General features: G+C 41.5%; 1 protein-coding gene across 3 annotated transcripts; it reads right to left on the minus strand.

Annotated features, from left to right (window-relative positions):
* Positions 1-2,402: 2,402 nt before the first annotated feature.
* On the minus strand, positions 2,403-22,071 carry LOC106567650 (interleukin-31 receptor subunit alpha). 3 transcript variants are annotated; one of them, XM_045691919.1, is made up of 17 exons: positions 20,458-22,067; positions 20,301-20,321; positions 14,961-15,014; positions 14,402-14,458; positions 14,196-14,313; positions 13,921-14,072; positions 12,091-12,236; positions 11,646-11,787; positions 11,414-11,499; positions 10,042-10,246; positions 9,622-9,801; positions 9,333-9,464; positions 5,975-6,136; positions 3,842-3,985; positions 3,629-3,722; positions 3,418-3,499; positions 2,403-3,307 (listed from the first exon to the last, which is right to left on the minus strand). In XM_045691919.1, the coding sequence occupies exons 6-17, from the start codon at positions 14,054-14,056 to the stop codon at positions 2,732-2,734; spliced, it is 2,085 nt and encodes a 694-aa protein (XP_045547875.1). In that variant the 5' UTR covers positions 14,057-14,072; positions 14,196-14,313; positions 14,402-14,458; positions 14,961-15,014; positions 20,301-20,321; positions 20,458-22,067; the 3' UTR covers positions 2,403-2,731. The 3 variants fall into 3 exon arrangements, with proteins under 3 accessions (XP_045547875.1, XP_045547863.1, XP_045547867.1); XM_045691907.1 differs by lacking the exon at positions 20,301-20,321 and having other exon boundaries at positions 21,861-22,071; XM_045691911.1 differs by having other exon boundaries at positions 20,301-22,067.
* Positions 22,072-22,287: the final 216 nt, after the last annotated feature.

The raw sequence follows: 22,287 nt of genomic DNA on the forward strand, positions 1-22,287 counted from the left end.
TACCAATCCTAAATTATATTTGTAGTTTTGCGTTCGTTTGGTGGTGATGGATTCCAGTGTTTTCTATGAACCCAGTGGCCATGGGGAACCCTGCAGTACAAAGTGTTCAATTTGGCTCCAATTTATCAGCAGTATTTTCTTTTGAACCAGGGTTTTTATCAAAGCTATGTATGTGTTGCAGTGAGTATGTATGTAGTACAAGTTGATTCAGGAGTGAGTGAACATGGTTTTCTCCACACCAAATGGTGTTTACGTATACAGTATCTATGCTTTGGATTGAAGGACCTAATTTTTGCAGAGTTAAGAGATACATAAGGCATTGGTCTGCGGTTTTATCATTTACATTGTCTTAATGAAGGGTAAAAAAATATATATAACAATCCACAACATTCATGACTGACATTTGAAAGGATTGTGTAAAGAATGTATTTTTTATATTCATATAATGCATTTGGAAAGTATTCAGACCCCTTGACTTTTTCCACATTTTGTTACGTTACTGCATTATTCTAAAATTAATTAAATACTTTTTTTTTCTCAGCAATCTACCCACAATACCCCATAATGACATAGCAAAAATAGGTTTTTGGAAAATGTTGCTAATTTATAATTTTTTAGACCCTTTACTCAGTACTTTGTTGAAGCAGCTTTGGCAGCGATTACAGCCTCGAGACTTCATGGGTATGACGCTACAAGTTGGCACACCTGTATTTGGGGAGTTTCTCCCATTCTTCTCTGCTGATCCTCTCAAGCTCTGTCAGGTTGGATGGGGAGTGTTGCTGCACAGCTATTTTCAAGTCTCTCCAGAGATGTTTGATCGGGTTCGGGCTCTGGCTAGGCCTCTCAAAGACATTCAGAGACTTGTCCCAAAGCCACTCCTGTGTTGTCTTGGCTGTGTGCTTAGGGTCATTGTCCTGTTGGAAGATGAACCTTTGCACCAGTCTGAGGTCTTAACCTGCTCCACAGCACTTTTCATCAAGGATTGCTCTGTACTTTGCTCTGTTCATCTTTGCCTCGATCCTGACTAGTCTCCCTGCCGCTGAAAAACATCCACATAGTATGATGCTGCCACCACCATGCTTCATCTTAGGGATGGTGTCAGTTTTCCTCCAGATGTGACGCTTGGCATTCAGGCCAAAGAGTTCAATCCTGGTTTCATCAGACCAGAGAATCTTGTTTCTCATGGTCTTGAGTCCTTTAGGTGCCTTTTGGCAAACTCCAAGTGGGCTGTCGGGGCTTTTACTGAGGAGTAGGTTCCGTCTGGCCACTCTACCATAAAGGCCTGATTGGTGGAGTGCTGCAGAGATGTTCGTCTTTGTGGAAGGTTCTCCTATCTCCACAGAGGAACTCTGGAGCTCTGTCAGAGTGACCATCGGGTTCTAGGTCACTCCCTTGGCCAAGGCCTTTCTCCCCTGATTGCTCAGTTTGGCTGGGCGGCCAGGTCCAAACTTCTACCATTTTAAGAATGATGGAGGCCACTGTTCTTGGGGACCTTCAATGCGGCAAAAAAATGTTGGTACCCTTCCCCAGATCTGTGCCTCGTCATAGTCCTGTCTCGGAGCTCTACAGACAATTCCTTCAACCTCATGGCTTGGTTTTTGCTCTGACATGCACTGTCAACTGTGGGACCTTTATATAGACAGATGTGTGCCTTTCCAAATCATGTCCAACCAGTTGAATTTATCATGGGTGGACTCCAAGTTGTAGAAACATCTGAAGGATGATCAATGGAAACAGGATGCACCTGAGCTCAATTTTGAGTCTCTTAACAAAGGGTCTGAATACTTATGCAAACATTTCTAAAAACCTGTTTTCGCTTTGTCATTTTGGGGTATCGTGTAGATTGCTGAGGAATTGTTTTATTTAATCAATTTTAGAATAATGCTGTAACGTAACAATGTGAAGAAAGTGAAGGGGTCTGAATACTTTCTGGAGGCATTGTGTGTTTTATATATAACACACACACACACACACACACACACACACACACTGTAGAGAACATGTGTACAAAAAGGTGTTGTTGGTTCACTCTTATGTACTTGTTAAAGATGTTGGCAACTAATGTGTGAAAATTATGAAAGAGGTTATCGCAAACAATGCTTCAATGTTTTCTCTCTCTTTTGTATGTTCCTCCTGAAACTGTACCTTTGACAAAGTACCTACTATATTTCACAGACTATACTAACCAAAAGAGATCCAATAAAGAGACTTTGCGTCAAATAAGTCTCAACTATACTTGTAATGCCATGTGATGGTATTTGTTTAATCCATTACCAAATCCATATGAAACATGGGGTAAAAGCCTGCTATAGATGATATTGATGTCTTTGTTAGAGGGTCCATCTTTCTGATGTTGGACAGGTTCACTATGTCAGTTTACATAAACTGAGAATAAAATGGTCTCTGATTCATGATTTTATTTAAAACCACAAACAAAAAAACGATTGGGAAAATTCTGCTCCTCAAACAATCCCTCAATACATTCTGTGACCACCGCACTGCAGGCTTTCAATACACGTATTGATAGGATAACAGCGTTTTAAGTTCCTGTATGTCATTGAAAGGTTTCTCATTCCAGAGTTATGACGATCCAATCATGTCCAGAACTCTTTAAGTAGGCTAGTCAACAGGGTGACTAGCAGCAGCTGGCTTTTTCACATAGATGAAAGGCTGAGAATTGTCCCACAGCATCTGTGAGAAAGGCAGATTCTAGAATCTACAGTAAACATTCTCAAAGAACCGTGTAATACACCTCATTTGGACTTGTGCTGCCTTGGGACAGGTGGAGGACAGTATCATAGAGGGACTGGTGTATGTAATCTACTTCTGGTCTGGTCAGGGGGGAGTCTGTGTCCTCTGACTGGCCATGGGGTTCCAATGATATAGTGGCTGGATCACATTGTGTCAGAGCCTGTTGGAAGAGTTCCATGGTTGTGTAATCACTCATAAAGGACAACTGCGGGCACTGGTGGGCCACCGTACTAATGTGGACAGGGTCTGTCTGTCTTGTGTCTCTGGTAGGTTTAATGGTGTCAGAAGTGGGATCTTGAGCGCTACTGTCTGTGGCTGTGTCTCTTCGGCACAAGCCCATGTTGATTTGAGGGTCTACTTTAGTGGGCTCGGCAGAGTCTGCGGTTGTCTCTGAAGGCCCTTGATTCTCCTCGTGGTCTGTGTTGGGGTGTAGACATGAGTCGCTGTTGCTATGGAGGTTGCTAACGGGAGACGTTTCTTCTCTACTGTCAACAATGTGCAGACTGTTGGCGTCCTCTTCCTCTAACTTCTCTCTGTTGATGGGCTCCAGGAGTTCCTATGAGAATCAATCAATCTTTATTGTTCCGGGGGGGAAAATCTAACAGCAACATGGCATGATCTTAAACATAAATGCAATAAATCTGTCATGCTTTACAATTTTCTTACCAGCTCGCAGACCCCATCTATTTTCTGGATGGCATTGCTGTTACCAGGATTAGGGATACTTGGCCAAAGTATTCTCTTTGCTCTGAAAGTACAACAAATGACAATGTAATTTTTTTAAGTTTCCATTACTTGGATTCCACTGGGCAACATTTAATAGAGCAACACTAACAGACATGAATACACCTTTGACTTAAAAACATGACGACCGTACCTTTTTAACAACCAAGAGCCGAGATTAACCACAAGTAAGAGTAAAGCTACTCCAATAAGGACCCCTGCTATCATACCACCAATAGACAGGGATGCTGGGGAGGGAAAGCAGGCAGGACAGGTTCTTTAAATGAATACAAAATGGCATTCCAAATGTGGGATATCAGAGATTCCAATTACAATATAACCATTGATGAAAGATCAACACGCAAACCTGTTGACTTGGTTTCGAAGTATACAGCTGAGCTTCTCACTCCCATTCCTGCAGCAGTGAAGGCAGACAGCTGGACTTGGTACACAGTATTGCTTTTTAGGTCCACCAACTCGTAGCTGGTTGAACCAGCATCCACAGTGACGTCTGTTATAGCGAAAACAATAGTCAAAGTCACTGAAGCATCAGAATAAGTAGTAGTAAGACCACAATTTTAAGGAAGTTGAGACTTGAGCCTTTTGGGAACTAGACATGGTAGTAAGATTATCTGATAGTGTGCAGGAAGTCTTAACTTCTAAGAATAACTGTACATACAGTGCATTTGAAAAGTTGTTAATAAATCCTCAATCTACACACACAATGACGATGCGAAAACAGGTTTTTAGACATTTTTGCAAATGTTTTAAAAATAAAGACATTTACATAAATATTCAGACCCTTTGCCATGAGATTTGAAATTGAGCTCAGGTGCATCCTGTTTCCATTGATCATCCTTGAAATGTTTCTACAACTTGGAGTCCACCTGTGGTAAATTCAATTGATCGGACATGATTTGAAAAGGCACACACCTCTCTATATAAGGTCCCACAGTTGACAGTGCATGTCAGAGCAAAAACCAAGTCATGAGGTTGAAGGAATTGTCTGTAGAGCTCCGAGACAGCATTGTGTCGAGGCACAGATCTGGGGAAGGGTACCAAAAAATGTCTGCAGCATTGAAGGTCCACAAGAACACAGTGGCCTCCATCATTTTTAAATGGAAGAAGTTTGGAACCACCAAGACTCTTCCTAGAGCTGGCCGTGCGGCCAAACTGAGCAATCGGGGGAGAAGGGCCTTGGTCAGGGAGGTGACCAAGAACCAGATGGTCACCCTGACAGAGCTCCAGAGTTTCTCTGTGGAGACGGGAGAACCTTCCAGAAGGACAACCATCTCTGCAGCACTCCACCAATCAGGCCTTTATGGTAGAGTGACCAGACGGAAGCCAATCTTTAGTAAAATACACGACAGCCCACTTGGAGTTTGCCGAAAGGCACCTAAAGGACTCTCAGACAATGAGAAACAAGATTCTCTGGTCTGATGAAACCAAGATTGAACTCTTTGGCCTGAATGCCAAGCATCACGTCTGGAGGAAAGCAGGCATCGCTGATCACCTGGCCGATACCATCCCTACGGTGAAGCATTGTGGAGGCAGCAGCATGCTGTGGGGATGTTTTTCAGCGGCAGGGACTGGGAGACTAGTCAGTATTGAGGGAAAGATGAATGGCGCAAAGTACAGAGAGATCCTTGATGAAAATCTGCTCCAGAGCACTCAGGACCTCAGACTGGGGGGTCTAGGTTCCAGTTCACCTTCCAACAGGACAACGCGGGAGTGGCTTTGGGTCAAGTCTCAATGTCCTGGAGTGGCCCAGCCTGAGCCCGTACTTGAACCCGATCGAACATCTCTTGAGACTTGAAAATAGCTGTGCAGTGACACTCCCCATCCATCCTGACAGAGTTTGAGAGGATCTGCAGAGAAGAATGGGGGGAACTCCCCAAATACAGGTGTGCCAAGCTTGTAGCGTCATACCCAAGAAGACTCGAGGCTGTAATCGCTGCCAAAGGTGCTTTAAACAAAGTGGCTCAGTTGGCTCAGTTGGTAGAGCATGGTGTTTGCAACGCCAGGGTTGTGGGTTCGATTCCCACGGGTGGCCAGTACAAAAATTAATAATAATAATGTATGAAGTCTATGTATTCACTACTGTAAGTCACTCTGGATAAGAGCGTCTGCTAAATGACTAAAAATGTAAATGTAAAATGTACTGAGTAAAGGGTCTGAATAGTTATGTAAAACGTCATATATTTTTTTTTACATTCGTTTAAGTTTCTAAGCCTGTTTTCGCTTTGTCATTTTGGGGTATTGTGTGTGGATTTAATAAATAGTTTTATTTAATCCATTTTAGAAATAAGGCTGTAACGTAACAAAATGTGAAAAAAGTGAAGGGGTCTGAATACTTTCCGAACGCTCTGTATATAGGATATTAGCCAAACTAAAAAACAGTCTACACAATGTACTTTACTTTGCTCGAATTCTATGAATACTCACTCACTGCAAGTCTCAATTGCCACCTTTTTGTGAACATCAAATGAATCAATCTTACTTGTCTCAGCGTCTGTCCTGTCATCTGGGCTCTCTGTGTAGTGGAGGATGTAGCCCAGCAGGAAACCTCTGGTGTCCTTCTCAGAGACTGACGTCCACTCTAGCACCATGGATCTCTGGGTAACATTACTGCTGCTGATGTTCCCTGGGGCACTAATTGGGGCTGAGAGGAAAATACACTGAATATAATCACAATGCATTTATGATTAATTGGTGTGTGATCGGTTGGTTGATTGGGACATGCAGGTACTCAAGGTGTCATGTACTCTATGTACACTGTAACAAGCTAGTAAGTACATGAAGTGGTTCCCTGTGTCTTTGCTTATGGTATGTGTTTGTGTGATGATCAGATTTTGATTTGATGTCCCTAAACCTGAGGGTGGTTTTAACCTTCCGGAATTGTACAACTCGCCACCCTAGGATTTACTTGGGACATATAGTTAAATGCACTAAAGAGGAACAATGGGTACATATTGAAGATTTGCATGCTCACCTCCAGAATCTTTTCATGTGTCTGTTTTCAAAAGATGGAGCTAAGAACATTATCTTAGTAGTTAAGAACACTATAACTACATGGGAAAACATTTAACGGATTCTACAAAAAACAATATTACTTCCTAAAAACAACCCTATGGAACAATCCTTGGATAGCTTTTCAGAATTCACAGATAACGTGGAAAACTAAAGGCATAGAAACCGTAAATGACATTGTAGTAGGAACCGCCACCTCAGTCTGAGGTCCTGAGTGCTCTGGAGCAGGTTTTCATCGAGGATCTCTCTGTACTTTGCTCCATTCATCTTTGCCTCGATGCTGACTAGTCTCCCAGTCCCTGCCGCTGGAAAACATCCCCACAGCATGATGCTGCCACCACCATGCTTCACCATAGGGATGGTGCCAGGTTTCCTCCAGATATGATGCTTTGCATTCAGGCCAAAGAGTTCAATCTTGGTTTCATCAGACCAGAGAATCTTGTTTCTCATGGTCTTTGGGTCCCTTTTGGCGAACTCCAAGTGGGCTGTCATGTGCTTTCTACTGAGGAGTGGCTTCCGTCTGGCCACTCTACCATAAAGGCCTGATTGTTGGAGTGCTGCAGAGATGGTTGTCCTTCTGGAAGGTTCTCCCATCTCCACAGAAGAACTCTAGAGCTCTTTCAGAGTGACCATCGGGTTCTTGGTCACCTCCTTGACCAAGGCCCCTTCTCACCTGATTGCTCAGTTTGGCCAGGCAGCCAGCTCTAGGAAGAGTCTTGGTGCTTCCTAACTTCTTCCATTTAAGAATGATGGAGGCCACTGTCTTCTTGGGGACATTCAATGCTTAAAAAAATGTGTTGGTACCCTTCCACAGAGGTGTGCCTCGACACAATCCTGTCTTGGAGCTCTACGGGCAATTCCTTCAACCTCATGGCTTGGTTTATGCTCTGACATGCACTGTCAACTGTGGGACCTTATATAGACAGGCATGTGCCTTTCCAAATCATGTCCAATCAATTGAATTTACCACTGATGGACTCCACTCAAGTTGTAGAAACATCTCAAGGATGATCAATGGAAACAGGATCCACCTGAGCTCAATTTCGAGTTTCATAGCAAAGGGCCTGAATACTTACAGTACCAGTCAACATTTTGGACACACCTACTCATTCAAGGGTTTTTATTTATTTGTACTATTTTCTACATTGAAGAATAATAGTGAAGATGTCAAAACTATGAATTAACACATATGGAATCATGTAGTTACCAAAAAAGTATTTAAATGAAAATAGATTTGAGATTAGCCTTGATGACAGCTTTAGCCTTGATGACAGCTTTGCACACTCTTGGCATTCTCTCAACCTGCTTCATTAGGTAGTCCCCTGGAATGCTTTTCAATTAACAGGTGTGCTTTGTTAAAAGTTAGTTTGTGGAATTTCTTTCCTTAATGAGTTTGAGCCAATTAGTTGTGTTTTGACAAGGTAGGGGTGGTATACAGAAAATAGGGTTATTTGGTAAAAGACCAAGTCCCTATTATGACAAGAACAGCTCAAATAAGCAAAGAGAAACAACAGTCCATCATTACTCTAAGGACCGCCACATGAAAGGAAGACCCAGAGTTACCTCTGCTGCAGAGGATAAATTCATTAGAGTTAAATGCTCCTCAGATTGCAGCCCAAATAAATGATTCACAAAGGTCAAGTAACATACATCACAGCATCAACTGTTCAGAGTAGACTGCGTGAATCTGGCCTTCATGGTCAATTTGCTGCAAAGAAACCACTACTAATGGACACCAATAAGAAGAAGAGACTTGCTTGGACCAAGAAACACAGTCAATGGAGATTAGACCGGTGGAAATCTGTCCTTTGGTCTGATGAGTTAAAATTTGAGATTTTTGGTTCCAACCCCCATGTCTTTGTGAGACGCAGAATAGGTGAACGGATGACCTCCGCATGTGTAGATCCCATCCTGATGCATGGAGGAGGTGTGGGGGTGCTTTGCTGGTGACACTGTCAGTGATTTATTTAGAATTCAAGGCAAACTTAACCAGCATGGCTACCACAGAATTCTGCAGCGATATGCCATCCCATCTGGTTTGCGCTTAGTGGGACAAGCATTTTTCAACAGGACAAATCAAACTTTATTTGTCACATCACATGCACCAAATACATATGTAGACCTTACCGTGTAGACCTTACTTACAAGCCCTTAACCAGCAGTTAAGGGCTTAATGACTCAAAACACACATCCCAGGGTGTGTAAGGGCTATTTTACCAAGGAAGAGAGTGATGGAGTGCTGCATCAGATGACCTGACTTCCATAATCACCCGATCTCAACCCAATTGAGATGGTTGGGATGAGTTAGCCCGCAGAGTGAAGGAAAAGCAGCCCACAAGTGCTCAGCATATGTGGGAACTCCTTCAAGACTGTTGGAAAAGCATTCCAGGTGAAGCTGGTTGAGAGAATGCCAAGAGTGTGCAAAGCTGTCATCAAGGCAAAGGGTGACTACTTTGAAGAATCTCAAATAACATTTTGATTTAACACTTTTAGTTACTACATAATTCCATGTGTTATTTCATAGTTTTGATGTCTTCACTATTATTGTACAATGTTGAAAATAGTAAAAATAAATAAAAACCCTTGAATGAGTAGGTGCGTCCAAACCTTTGACTGGTATTGTGTGTAAATAAGGTATTTCTGTTTTTTAAATGGTTTATACATTTGCAAAAAAACATCTAAAAACCTGTTTTTCGCTTTGTCATTGTGGAGTATTGTGTGTCGATTGCTGAGAAAAAAATCAATTTTAAAATAAGGCTGTAACGTAACAAGGGTTCTGAATACTTTCTGAAGGCACTGTACATATATAGTATGTATTTCAGACTCACATCCTTCAGTGAAGTAGGACTGGATGCTCCCGTAGGTGCTCTCGCTGTTGTTGATGAACTTCAGGTTGCAGGGCTCTTTGTCTGGCCTCGTGTGCAGAGTGAAGGTGTACCTCTTATACAGCTCTAATGGCTCTTTAGTTCATACAACAAGAAGAGTGGTTTTAAATGGGGAAACGTCTTTCATCAAGACAAACAAAGTACTGGTCATGATAATATGCTGTATCAATCCAAGTATGTGAATCCTCTGTTGTTCTCATGTTAACACAGGAGAGAGATGTATGTACCTTACCGTGCAATGGTATGACTTCATAATTGTTTTCATCCTCATAGAAGGACTTGTGAGCAGCTTTGTTTCCTCTCGTCCACCACTCCACTGAGAAGCAGGAGTAGGTTTTGATCAGGTCATCCACCCAGGAGACAGTAAAGGACGTGTTGCCATTGAATGTCAGATTCAGCTTCCCATATAAGTCTGTAGACACAAACCAAACAACACTTCATAATCCTTTCTCCTGCATCTGAGAGATCTCAGACATCCACTTCAACATACTGATACCATGCTGTTACACAGGAGAGCCAGTAGTAATGAATTTCTAATGCAACAACATGACTTACTCATAATACTGCTCAAGCAAAATAGTGAATACATTCTGACGGCCAGAGTCTGATTCCTATATTGGAGGACAACATAACAGTTGATAGGTGTTTCTACCTTTGTCGTCCAGTGGCCGTATAGTGCTCTGTGCTGCAGGTGAGGTCCCAGCCCCGTTGAAAGCTGTGATTTTGAGGTGGTAGGCTGAGTGAGACAGGGTCACTATGAATAGGTGCCTGCTGGTGTTGAAGGTCTCAATAGGGTCCTCTCCTGAGGCTTTCCCCACGGAAACACTGTAGCCCTCCGCTAACTCACTGGCTGCAAACTGACATGTACAGGACAATGGTAGGATCAAGCTTTATACAATACGTATTACAGCAACATTAGGATCAGCCTCAATTTGTTGGGGCATGAACTCTACAAGGTGTCGAAAGCATGCCACAGGGATGCTGGCCCATGTTGACTCCAATGCTTCCCGCAGTTGTCAAGTTGGCTGGAAGTCCTTTGGGCGGTGGACCATTCTTGATACACACAGGAAACGTATGTAGGTGCGCCTGACACCTACTACCATACCCTGTTTGAAAGGCACTTCAATTTTTGTCTTGCCCATTCATCTTCCGAATGGCACACATACTGTACACATTCCATGTCTCAATTGTCTCAAGGCTTAAAAATCCTTCTTTAACCTGTCTCCTCCCCTTCACCGATTTGAAGTGGATTTAACAAGTGACATCAATATTTATTTTATTTATTGTTATTTTACCGTTATTTTACCAGGTAAGTTGACTGAGAACACATTCTCATTTACAGCAACGACCTGGGGAATAGTTACAGGGGAGAGGAGGGGGATGAAGGAGCCAATTGTAAGCTGGGGATGATTAGATGGCCGTGATGGTATGAGGCCCAGATTGGACTCGGGAGAGGCGAAGGTCGAGAGCCGTGCGTCCTCCGAAACACGACCCAGCCAAGCCACAGTGCTTCTTGACCCAATGCCCGCTTAACCCGGAAGCCAGCCACACCAATGTGTCGGAGGAAATGCCTTACACCTGGCAACCGTGTCAATGTGCATGCGCCCAGCCCACCACAGGAGTCACTAAAGCGCGATGGGACAAGAACATCCCAACCTGCCAAACCCTCCCTTAAACCAGACGATGCTGGGCCAATTGTGCGCCGCCTCATGGGTCTCCTGGTCGCGGCCGGCTGCGACAGAGCCTGGACTCGAACCAGGATCTCTAGTGGCACAGCTAGCACTGCCTTAGACCACTGCGCCACTCAGGAGGCCCAGAGCGGGTGTTCTTAATGTTTTGTATACTCAGTTTATAGTGTAGTGGGATAAACTATTCACTTTTATAAATGTATACCTACATCAGTTTACTCAAACGTACTATTTTCACATTGTATTAACATTTTTCGCATTGTCACAAACTTACTATTTTCACATTTGTATTTTCACATATTGTAAGGTTAAGTTACTCATGGGGAAATGAATTACCTTCCATTTTATGATCACTAATCTCCTCCCTTTGGTTTGTGGACGACTATCTTTTACCATTTCAATGACAGGCGTATCAGTAAGTTCTTAGAAAACAGAAGAAAATAAATGTATTTAGCTTATTTCATGTTATAAATCAGTAGAGTGGACAATTGATTAAGCGTATTTTGGTAAGACCATTGAACAGATTTCTGGATCCCAGATTTTTGTTTTAGGTAAAAAGTCAACTCACCAGGTGGGACTGTGAAAACCTCGCTCCAGGGGCACTGGGTACATTTGTTGTTGGCCACACACTCTATCTGCACCTCATAGGACAGTGAGGCGTTAAGATTACCCACAGTGCACCTATTTCTATCCTTGGATTGCACTGGTGGCTATAGAGAACATAAATGAGAGGTTAGGTCTGTATAACTTATTTTTCGAAGGATTGTGCATTGGTCTTTTCCAGTCTTGGACCACTAGGGCTGGTTTTCCTGACACAGACTAAGCCTAACCTTAGACTAAAAAGTACTTTCAATGGAGATTCTCCATTGACTAACCTTAATCTGTGTCCGGAACTAGTGTCCGGGAAACCGGCCCCAAGAGTTTCACTATTTATGCCAACTTGTTTCAATTCTATAATCTAGCTCTATGTGAGCTGTAGGTAGTACATTTCATATCTCAGTTTTGAATCCCACCTCTTTCCATTGCGTGCTGTTCAGTTCCTTGTATCTCACAGAGTAAAGAGGGATATATTTGGTCTCCTCCTTCCTCCAGGAGGCCTGGATATCCAGCTGTCTTGAATGGCGATTCAAGTGTACATTAGATGGGGGGCCGCATCGAACTGCAATTTTTAAGATAGGCTATGTGATAAATTATCATTGTGATACTGTTATACTAAACTCAGCAAAAAAAGAAACGTCCCTTTTTCAGGACCCTGTCTTTCAAAGATAATTTGTAAAAATCCAAATAACTTCATTGTAAAGGGTTTAAACACTGCTTTCCATGCATGTTCAATGAACCATAAACAATTAATGAACATGCACCTGTGGAACGGTCGTTAAGACACTAACAGCTTACAGACGGTAGGCAGTTAAGGTCACAGTTATGAAAACTTAGGACACTAAAGAGGCCTTTCTACTGACTCTGAAAAACACCAAAAGAAAGATACCCAGGGTCCCTGCTCTTCTGCGTGAACATGCCTTAGGCATGCTGCAAGGAGGCATGAGGACTGCAGATGTGGCCAGGGCAATAAATTGCAATGTCCGTACTGTGAGATGCCTAAGACAGCGCTACAGGGAGACAGGACAGACGGCTGATCGTCCTCACAGTGGCAAACCACGTGTAACAACACCTGCACAGGATCGGTACATCCGAACATCACACCTGTGGGACAGGTACAGGATGGTAACAACAACTGCCCGAGTTACACCAGGAATGCACAATTCCTCCATCAGTGCTCAGACTGTCCGCAATAGACTGAGAGAGGCTGGACTGAGGGCTTGTAGGCCTGTTGTAAGGCAGGTTCTCACCAGACATCACCAGCAACAACGTCGCCTATGGGCACAAACCCACCGTCGCTGGACCAGACAGGATTGGCAAAAAGTGCTCTTCACTGACGAGTTGCGGTTTTGTCTCACCAGGGGTGATGGTCGGATTCGCGTTTATCGTCGAAGGAATGAGCATTACACCGAGGCCTGTACTCTGGAGCGGGATCGATTTGGAGGTGGAGGGTCCGTCATGGTCTGGGGCGGTGTGTCACAGCATCATTGGACTGAGCTTGGCATTGCAGGCAATCTCAACGCTGTGCGTTACAGGTAAGACATTCTTCTCCCTCATGTGGTACCCTTCCTGCAGGCTCATCCTGACATGACCCTCCAGCATGACAATGCCACCAGCCATACTGTTCATTCTGTGCGTGATTTTCTGCAAGACAGGAATGTCAGTGTTCTGCCATGGCCAGCGAAGAGCACGGATCTCAATCCCATTGAGCCCGTCTGGGACCTGTTGGATCGGAGGCTGAGGGCTGGCCCCAGCTTGGTCCCCCCAGTTGAAATGGTCTAGAACCGCCACTGCTTGGAGGAAGAGTGGGGTAACATCTCACAGCAAGAGCTGGCAAATCTGGTGCAGTCCATGAGGAGGAGATGCACTGCAGTACTTAATGCAGCTGGTGGCCACACCAGATACTGACTGTTACTTTTGATTTTGACCCCCCCCCCCCCTTAGTTCAAGGACACATTATTCAATTTCTGTTAGTCACATGTCTGTGGAACGTGTTCAGTTTATGTCTCAGTTGTTGAATCTTGTTATGTTCATACAAATATTTACACGTTAAGTTTGCTGAAAATAAACGCAGTTGACAGTGAGAGGACGTTTGTTTTTTTGCTGAGTTTAGATGTTGTATGTAACAATATAGAGGTAGGACTAGTCATACCACATCTTCTGGTTGCTGTAAACCCATAGACTACACTACTATCACATAATGGAAGGGAAGAGATGCATACTGGAGGTAATTAATATAAACGTACCCAATTGTTGAGGTGAACCTCTGAAAACAGTCTTTGTGCAGCTCTTCAAATCACTCTTGTCAAATACATGAGCTGTCATGTTAAACCTTTTGGACAGATAAATAGTCTGAGACGTCTCCGATATGTTTGCGTGCATTTTGCTATGTGTTTTCCTGTGAAGAATATCAAATTGAATAAGATTTAGTCTTCAGTCTATAGAGCACCCTAAATGCAAACAATCAAATTATATAACCTCAGAGATACATTAAATTAGCCTTGTGTTCGACACTACTTACTGTTCTATACAGAGTGTGTATCTTTGTGTTTGGTGTTTTACAGGTGTCCACACACATTTCCAGCCGATCCTACTTAAGCCCAGATGTTTACCAAAGCAATCTAATTCACTGACTCCCTCTGAAAGGAAAGGTTCAAAAGAGCAAATCAATTATATTTCATTATAAAAACATTTCATCAACTGCAACTGGAATAGTTGTGTCATTACCTTGGGATGTGACACAGTGTCCATAACATGAAGAGATGTTCTTGCACCTACAGGTCACTGAAATGTCCAGTATTGTCAATACATCATGTATCATAACATAATAAACATTTCATGATGTTACAACGGAAATACTTCGTAAAACAAATTTCACATACTGAATGTGAAAATGTAAATGACAAACTTTTAAACGGTTTATTATGTTGTGCAGAGTGGTGCTATAACTACGTGGCACAGAAGGAAACGGTGTAATTGTTACAGCAATACCATATCAATTGTGTAGTGCTGTTACTGTAGCCATATCCTCTGGGTGCCAACTCTGATGTCTATAATAAGATCAGCTTTGTTGCATAACTCATGCAAGGGGGTGATGGGTCAATTAAAATACGTCTTACTTTTTCCGCCATCAAAAAAGACTACTGGACATACAGTATATATTACATATAATATCAGATGGTTTCCTATTACCAAACCCTAATTGGTTGAGAACTTTTGTAGGAAGCGTGCACTGCAATTCTGTTGTTTTAAACTGCTTTGTCTGGAAACGATAGTTGAAACGTACCTGGAGAAACTTGGAGAAGGGAAGAGAGTGGGGTAAAATATCCAAAGAGAACACCTAAACAAAGAGAGACAGCACCAGGACTCGACATTAATGCTTGTTCGCTTGTCCGGGACAGGTAAAAAAAAAAAAAGAATGTTGGTCAAGAAGAATATTTGAGTAATTTAGCAGACGCTCTTATCCAGTTGTCTGAATGCATACATTTCATTTCATGCATTTTTTATTTTGTACGGGCCCCCCGTGGGAATTGAACCCACAACCCTTGCATTGCACACACCATGCTGACATTGCAAACACCATGCTCTACCAACTGAGCCACAGGGAAGACTAGCCTCATGAATGTAAGTTGTCTGAATGGACAAGGTAAAAAAAAGCACACAAAAAGTGTGCTCTCTTCTCCCAGTCTCTGCACATCGTAGTTGAATGTTGGTGAGGTGTAGCTTATAATGCTCCAAGGGTTAGTGCTGTCCGGGATCCTTGGGACATCCCTACCCCAAACCCTACCACTACTCCTTTCCCTAACCCAGTGGCGTACCGCAGTTTCGCAGGACCCCCAACAAACCATCATTTTTTGGATTGGGGGGGTTGGGGAACAGACAGAATTGTGCATTTTTAAAGATAATTTCTTGCAATTCTACACATATTCCCATGGGGCAGAGAGAAACATTTGCAATTTTATAGCTAATCTCATGCTATTCTACACATTTTGCCATGCGGCTGAGATTATTTTTTAAAGATTTACAGCTAATTTCTTGTAATTGTAAAAAATCTAAAATCAATAGAGTAGCTTTTGGAGCTGGATGCCCAGGGACTGGGAGCACATAGTGTATTTTACAATGATTAGGCCTATAAGTTTGATTGTTTTTTGGGGGGTGGGGTGGCCTCCTGGAGGTAGGTCCTCCTGGGCCCCAGCTGTGTTAGTCCAGCCCTGCTTATTTCAATTTATTTTCTTTACTGATAGCCTATTGGAGGAGAGATACATGCTTGATTTTGCTTGCTGAATGTAAAATAGGCTACATACGTGGAAAGTGACGAGACCATATTTTCCTAAAGTAGGCATATCTTGACAAATTACAACATATGTACCTTTCTGGACATTCTAAATTGTCGAGAATAGACCCAAACTGTTCCAAAATAGTTCGATCTGCCATTTCTTTCTTGCATTTGGACAGGTAAATATTTAGCCTATAGCCCTAATATTTAGCTAATGAATGGCCTAATATCTAGCTAATATTTACTTCTTGCTATTAGCTTCTTATCGCTCCCAGCTGTTCACATGCACAATATTGGCTACGCAAGCCTCTCCGCAATAGGCCATTCCTCTGCTTGTGAAATACCAGGAATAGCTAAAGAACATTTATTTTGATAATGTTTTATACTAGGCCTAATAGCCTATTCGGGGAAAGAAGCAGCTTGCTCTTGCTAATTGCTGAATGTAAAACAGGCCTACAGCATAGGCCAAATTAAAGGTGCAAAATGTAGAAATCGCTCTGCCATTTCCTGATTGCTTAAAATCTAAATTTGCCTAATTTCAGTTTATGTGACAAAACAAGCAATATACAATGAGTGTACAAAACATTAGGAACACTTTCCAAATATTGAGTTGGACCCCCTTTTGCCCTCAATTAGTCGGGGCATGGACTCTACAAGGTGTCGAAAGCGATCCACAGGGATGCTGGCCAATGTTCACTCCAATGCTACCCACAGTTGTGTCAAATTGGCTGGATGTCCTTTGGGGGGTGGACAATCAAACCGGTGCGCCTGGCACCTACTATCATACCCTGTTCAAAGGCACTTAAATATTTTGTCTTCCCATTCATCTTCTGAATGGCACACATACACAATCCATGTCTCAATTGTCTGAAAGCTTAAAAATCCTTCTTTAACCTGTCTCCTCCCCTTCATCTACACTGATTGAAGTGTATTTGACAAGTGACATCAATAAGGGATCATAACTTTCACCTGGATTCACCTGGTCAATCTATGTCAGTGGTTCCCAACTCCAGTCCTTGAGTACCTCCAACAGTACACATTTTTGTTTTAGCCCTGGACAAACACACCTCATTCAACTCATTGAGGGCCTGATGATTAGTTGACAAGTTGAATCAGCTTGTCCGGGGCTACAATAAAAATGTGTACTGTTGGGGGTACTCGAGGACCGGAGTTGGGAACCACTGGTCTATGTCATGAAAAGTGTTCCTAATGTTTTATACACTGTGTATACTAGAGAATCATTACACCATAATCGCTGTGAAATATCTTTTCAATAACCAAAAATATTGTATTTTCAGCCGTTTGAATCTGGTGTACAAAACCGAAAGTAAGACACAAAAACTAAACTTAAGAATGGGAAGCATAGAAATAGCACATATAGAACAGATCTACCACTTATTCAACTTGCTATAACTCACATACTGTATCTATGTGAATTTGGTTGGGTCGTCCAAAAAGTTACATATTGCAGCTTTAACTGCCGGGGAAAGTTGAGGAAAGAAAATGTGTTGGTGGGATAATTTTGGTCTGGTTATGATAACGTTGTTGCACTGCAAATCGGCCTGGTTGCATAGCACAGACAGAAATGAGCACAGTGAAAAGGAAGACACAAAGGAATTGACAACCATTAGAAAAATGAAAATAATTTGCAAACCTCTTGAGCAACGAGGCAATAACATGCTGTAAAAGATGTGAAGGCTTAACTGCATTTGTTGTTGAATTATGACATTTAAATAGTTCCTATATTATGTTGCATTAGGCCTACATGTACATTGAAGTATTATTTGCAGCTGTCACAATGAACACACCCTGAAAGGTCTTGTGTTACCACCCAGGTAGCCTAGTGGTTAGAGCATTGGGCCAGTAACGGAAGGTTGCTGGATCGAATCCCCGAGCTGACAAGGTAAAAAGCTGTCCTTCTGCGCCTGAGAGTTAACCCACTGTTCCCTGGGTGCCAAAGGCATGAATGTTGATTAAGGCAGCCCCTCTTTGATTCAGAGGGATTGGGTTAAATGCAGAGGACACCTTTCAGTTGGACAACTGACTAGGTATCCCCCTTTCCCTATTAATAGGCAGGATGCAGTACATTTCAGTCATTTGGCAGAGGCTAATATCCAGAGCACCTTACAGGGGTACTTTTGCATACTGGTCTCCCATGGGAATCTAACCCACAACTTTGGCATTGCAAACACCATGCTCTACCAACTGAGCCACACAGGACCGTTGATCAGATAATTGACAGGTGTAGGATTATAGAATGATAAATGATCAACTGTACTCTAGTGTAGATGCTCAACAACATGTTATAGTCATGTGGTGGCAGGTAGCCTAGTGGTTAGAGCATTGGACTAGCAACTGAAAAGTTGCAAGATCAAATCCCTGAGCTGACAAGGTAAAAATCTGTCATTTCCCCCCTGAACAAGGCAGTTAACCCCACCTGGTGACTGGTTTAGACATAAAAAATTCTCCATTCAGACTGCAAAGTTTTCAATTTTGCCCTTAACTAAATTTAATGCTGAGAAGCCGGAAATAAACTGGAAAAATATTTTCCACCGGCTGCCTAAGAATAATAGTCCTGGATGTTGTGTATCGCATTAAGCCAATCAGGTTGCAGCAGTCTGTTGTTTACCCCTGGCTGAATGCAGTGTGCAACACAAAGTAGGGCCACTAGATAAGGAAGTGGTTACCAGCTAGCATAATTGTCTGGTTTGTAAAGTTTGAAAAATATGCTAAAATCCGACCTGAATCACCACATCGTCTGCTAAAATATGCTGCCCAATGTCATGCTTGGTGAGTGTAGACATTTATAAGTGAAAGTGAATCATCTATGTTATAAAAAACAAAGTTGAAATCAACTAGGATGGTGAACACCAAGTCTGTGTGCATGACCGGAGAGGCAATGGCATGACCAATGCTTGATAGATTGTTTACTGAGTTGCTACAGATTGTTAACGCAACGGCAGTGACTGGGCCATTGCTACAGCACTAGCCTGTGTACCAGTTTCTTTAGCTAACCCACTCCCTGTACTCCATGTCATGTATTTGTGCCAAAAACACTGGCCTTTCTGCCATCTTCAAATATGAACATTCTATCATTAATGAGCTCGAGGAGAACAGAGGATTTGATCCTGATTCAATTACCCTCATAGCTATCCCCCAATCACAACGATTATGCAAATATTGGAATTATATCACTTTTTTCTACCCAGAACACATTGGTATCTAGTTGCTAAGCAACCATTTTTTGTTTGTCTAGACATAACCAGTCTGTCAAAAGTTGGTAGCCACCATTAAATTCTCTAACTAAATAATACATATTGCAATTCCAACCATAAACCGTCTTAACAACATGCCTAGCTAACAGCTAAATGTTTGTTTTTGACTTTGTTATAAATTCTAAGTCTATTTTTGAGGATCCATATGTTGTCATTGAAAATATTTGTTATTTCCAACAACCAATGAGCTCCACTGTAAATCCAGCTTGACTTTAAAATTTCTGAAAGTGGCAAGGAGTGGAATTCTAAATGTATGAAATGTTCCACTGGTGTAAAGTACTTCAGTAAAATTACTTTAAAGTACTAATTAAGTAGTTTTTGGGGGTATCTGTGCTTTACTTGACAATTTTTTTTAACGACTTTTACTTCAATACATTCCTAAATAAAATGATGTACTTTTTACTCCATACATTTTCCCCGACATCCAAAATAACTATTTAATTTTGAATTCTTAGCAGGACAGGAACATTTTACAATTCACACACTTATCAAGAGAACATCCCTGGTCATCCCTACTGCCTCTGATCTGGCGGACTCACTAAACACACATGCTTCGTTTGTAAATTATGTCTGAGTGTTAGAGTATGCCCCTGGCTATCCGTAAAAAACAATTGTGACTTCTGGTTTACTTAATATAAGGAATTAATTTTGATACTTAAGTATATTTACGCAATTATATTTACTTTTGATACTTAAGTATATCCAAAACCAAATACTTTTGGACTTTTACTCAAGTAGTATTTTACTGGGTGTCTTTCATTTTTACTTTAGTCATTTCCTATTAAGGTATCTTTACTTTCACTCAAGTATGACAATTGGGTACTTTTTCCACCACTGAAATGTTCAAGTGGTTATCTCTAACGACCAACAAGTATTTATGTTTGAAATGTGTGCCTTTTATTATGCAATGTGTATTTAAAAAAATATTGTCAAGTCATGAATTGTATTTGTCTTAACATCAGACTGTTGCCATGGTTACTCCATGATATCACTCTGAAAGAAGTCACTGTCAAAAAGACGCAATAGTCTCCAAAAGCCAGAATGTTGAATAAAATTATATTTAAAAGTACTTTACCAGTTGTCCATGCTGTTGGTCCTTTTGGCGGTAGGAAGTGGAGAGAAAATGTCCACAGGAAAGTATTATTAGCCCGACTTTTTGGGGTACCGGTAAGTGTTTGTCATGTGTGAATTGATTAAAAATAAAAAACGGAAATACAAAACAATATACAGACCTGCTTACTGAAGGTCGAGTTAAAAACGCTTCTCTGAGGATATTTTTTTATCAGATGACCTCCAACATAGGGACAAAATCGGTGCATACAGGTAAAGTAAGGTGAAATGAAGTTTGTAGTGGGACTGTTCAGGAATGCTGAGCTACATGTTAGAAACAAGTGTGTAGAACTTTATGAATTATTGAAAGATTATATTAAAACTAAAACAAACAACCAAAAAAGCAATATGATATGATGCAAAACAACTTGTCTGTATCTCATAAACGAGAAAGTTATTTATTTTAAGCTAAAAAAAAGAAAGTCAAAAGAGTGGAATGTTAGCTAAAGAGGCTGGCACTCTGACTATTACAGCACCACATTTACATGACAAAAAAAGGTTACCCCAAAGTCCATGATCGTCACAGCCCTACTGAAACATGAATATGTTAGCCTTACAATGTTATAGATAAACATGTCTTAGTAAGCTAGCTACCTTGCTTTGAAGTAGCCCACTTTAGCCATTTGATCCCTGAATTCATTGAATGAGCTAATGTTACACCCAGTAGCTCTCCAGATGGAGGTTTGTGTTTATGTGTTTAAACAGTTGCTTAACAGTGCAGTTATTTAACTTTGTGGAGGGTTAAGTGCATTGCTCAAGGGCACAATGGCAGGAGATAGTACATGGGATCAGCAGCCTTCCAGTGTCAATACCACATAATGCTTAATTTTTCAAAGACACCGCCAATTATTGATCAGGGAAATGTGGTTAAAAGTCATGGAAAAGTCATGAATTACATCTGTCAAAATGTGTTTGAACCCTGAGAAAACCAACTATCTTGGAAAAATGTGTCAGGTAAAAAGCCTTTTTATGTCTTAAAGAGGCGGTGTTGTATTTTGAGACAGGTTTGAATATGCAAAGAAGCCAATAGGCAGAGTAGCCTGCATTTTTTTCTGAGGCTCTGTATGGTAATAATAATGATAATAATTCATTTTATTTTTGTAAAGTGGTTTATACAACAACATTTTCAGTCACCTTTTTTGGCCCATGGTGTTACAGACTTAAAAAAACTTGAGACTTGAGCTTTCGGAAAAGTAAAAAAAACAATTCCTCTTAACTTTCGAAAAAGTTAATGTCAAGCCCTGCCAACAGTTAGCCAAAACACACAATTGAAGATCATCATCATTCCTGGAACAAGTGACTACTTAAAATGATATACAGTATACTCAGTATAGTATAGTATGAGAAAACAGTTCAAATTACCTAGCTAAAACTACAACAACCTCATTGGCATACAGTAAATTGGAGAATGGAGGATGGGATACAGCATACGATAGATGTATTCTTCAGAATTATTGGCGTTGAGATTTTTTAAATTTGTAATCTGTAACATTTTCAAACATAAAATAATGAGAAAAGTACTTACCAAAGATTAAATAGGGCAGAGGTTTATGGAGACAATGCATTGTTGTCACAGCATCCAATTCATAGTTATGTTTTATCTCTTGCCTGGTTTTCTGTCTGGCAGCCACGAAAATCTGTGGGAGTTTTAAAGTGACTTCATGAAAAACAATGTGGAAGAGTAGCTTACCATTCTTCATGTGCATTCACCACCCACCCAAGCAGAGAGAGAGAAGAGAGAAGAGAGAGAGAGAGAGAGAGAGAGAGAGAGAGAGAGAGAGAGAGAGAGAGAGAGAGAGAGAGAGAGAGAGAGAGAGAGAGAGATCATGTCTATTATCACTAACACAAGAGTATTTCCAGTCTACTTTCTTCACGTTCTTCTAATAATCAGTTATGATGATCAATTATCAATAGCCTAATATGGCTGGAGAACTTACACAACTATGGCTCTA

Source organism: Salmo salar, chromosome ssa01 (assembly GCF_905237065.1).
Source record: "Salmo salar chromosome ssa01, Ssal_v3.1, whole genome shotgun sequence".
Classification (NCBI taxonomy): Eukaryota; Metazoa; Chordata; class Actinopteri; order Salmoniformes; family Salmonidae; genus Salmo; species Salmo salar.

What these genes read in the sequence shown, in the direction of transcription:
- LOC106567650 (XM_045691907.1), bottom strand. Translation starts at nt 22,041, where the DNA reads ATGCACATGAAGAATGGTAAGCTACTCTTCCACATTGTTTTTCATGAA. An exon ending in CCTTCTCCAAGTTTCTCCAG is followed by an intron (nt 14,459 to 14,960) that starts GTACGTTTCAAC and finishes TGGACATTTCAG; the next exon opens with TGACCTGTAGGTGCAAGAAC. An exon ending in GGCTCTTGGTTGTTAAAAAG is followed by an intron (nt 3,500 to 3,628) that starts GTACGGTCGTCA and finishes TTGTACTTTCAG; the next exon opens with AGCAAAGAGAATACTTTGGC.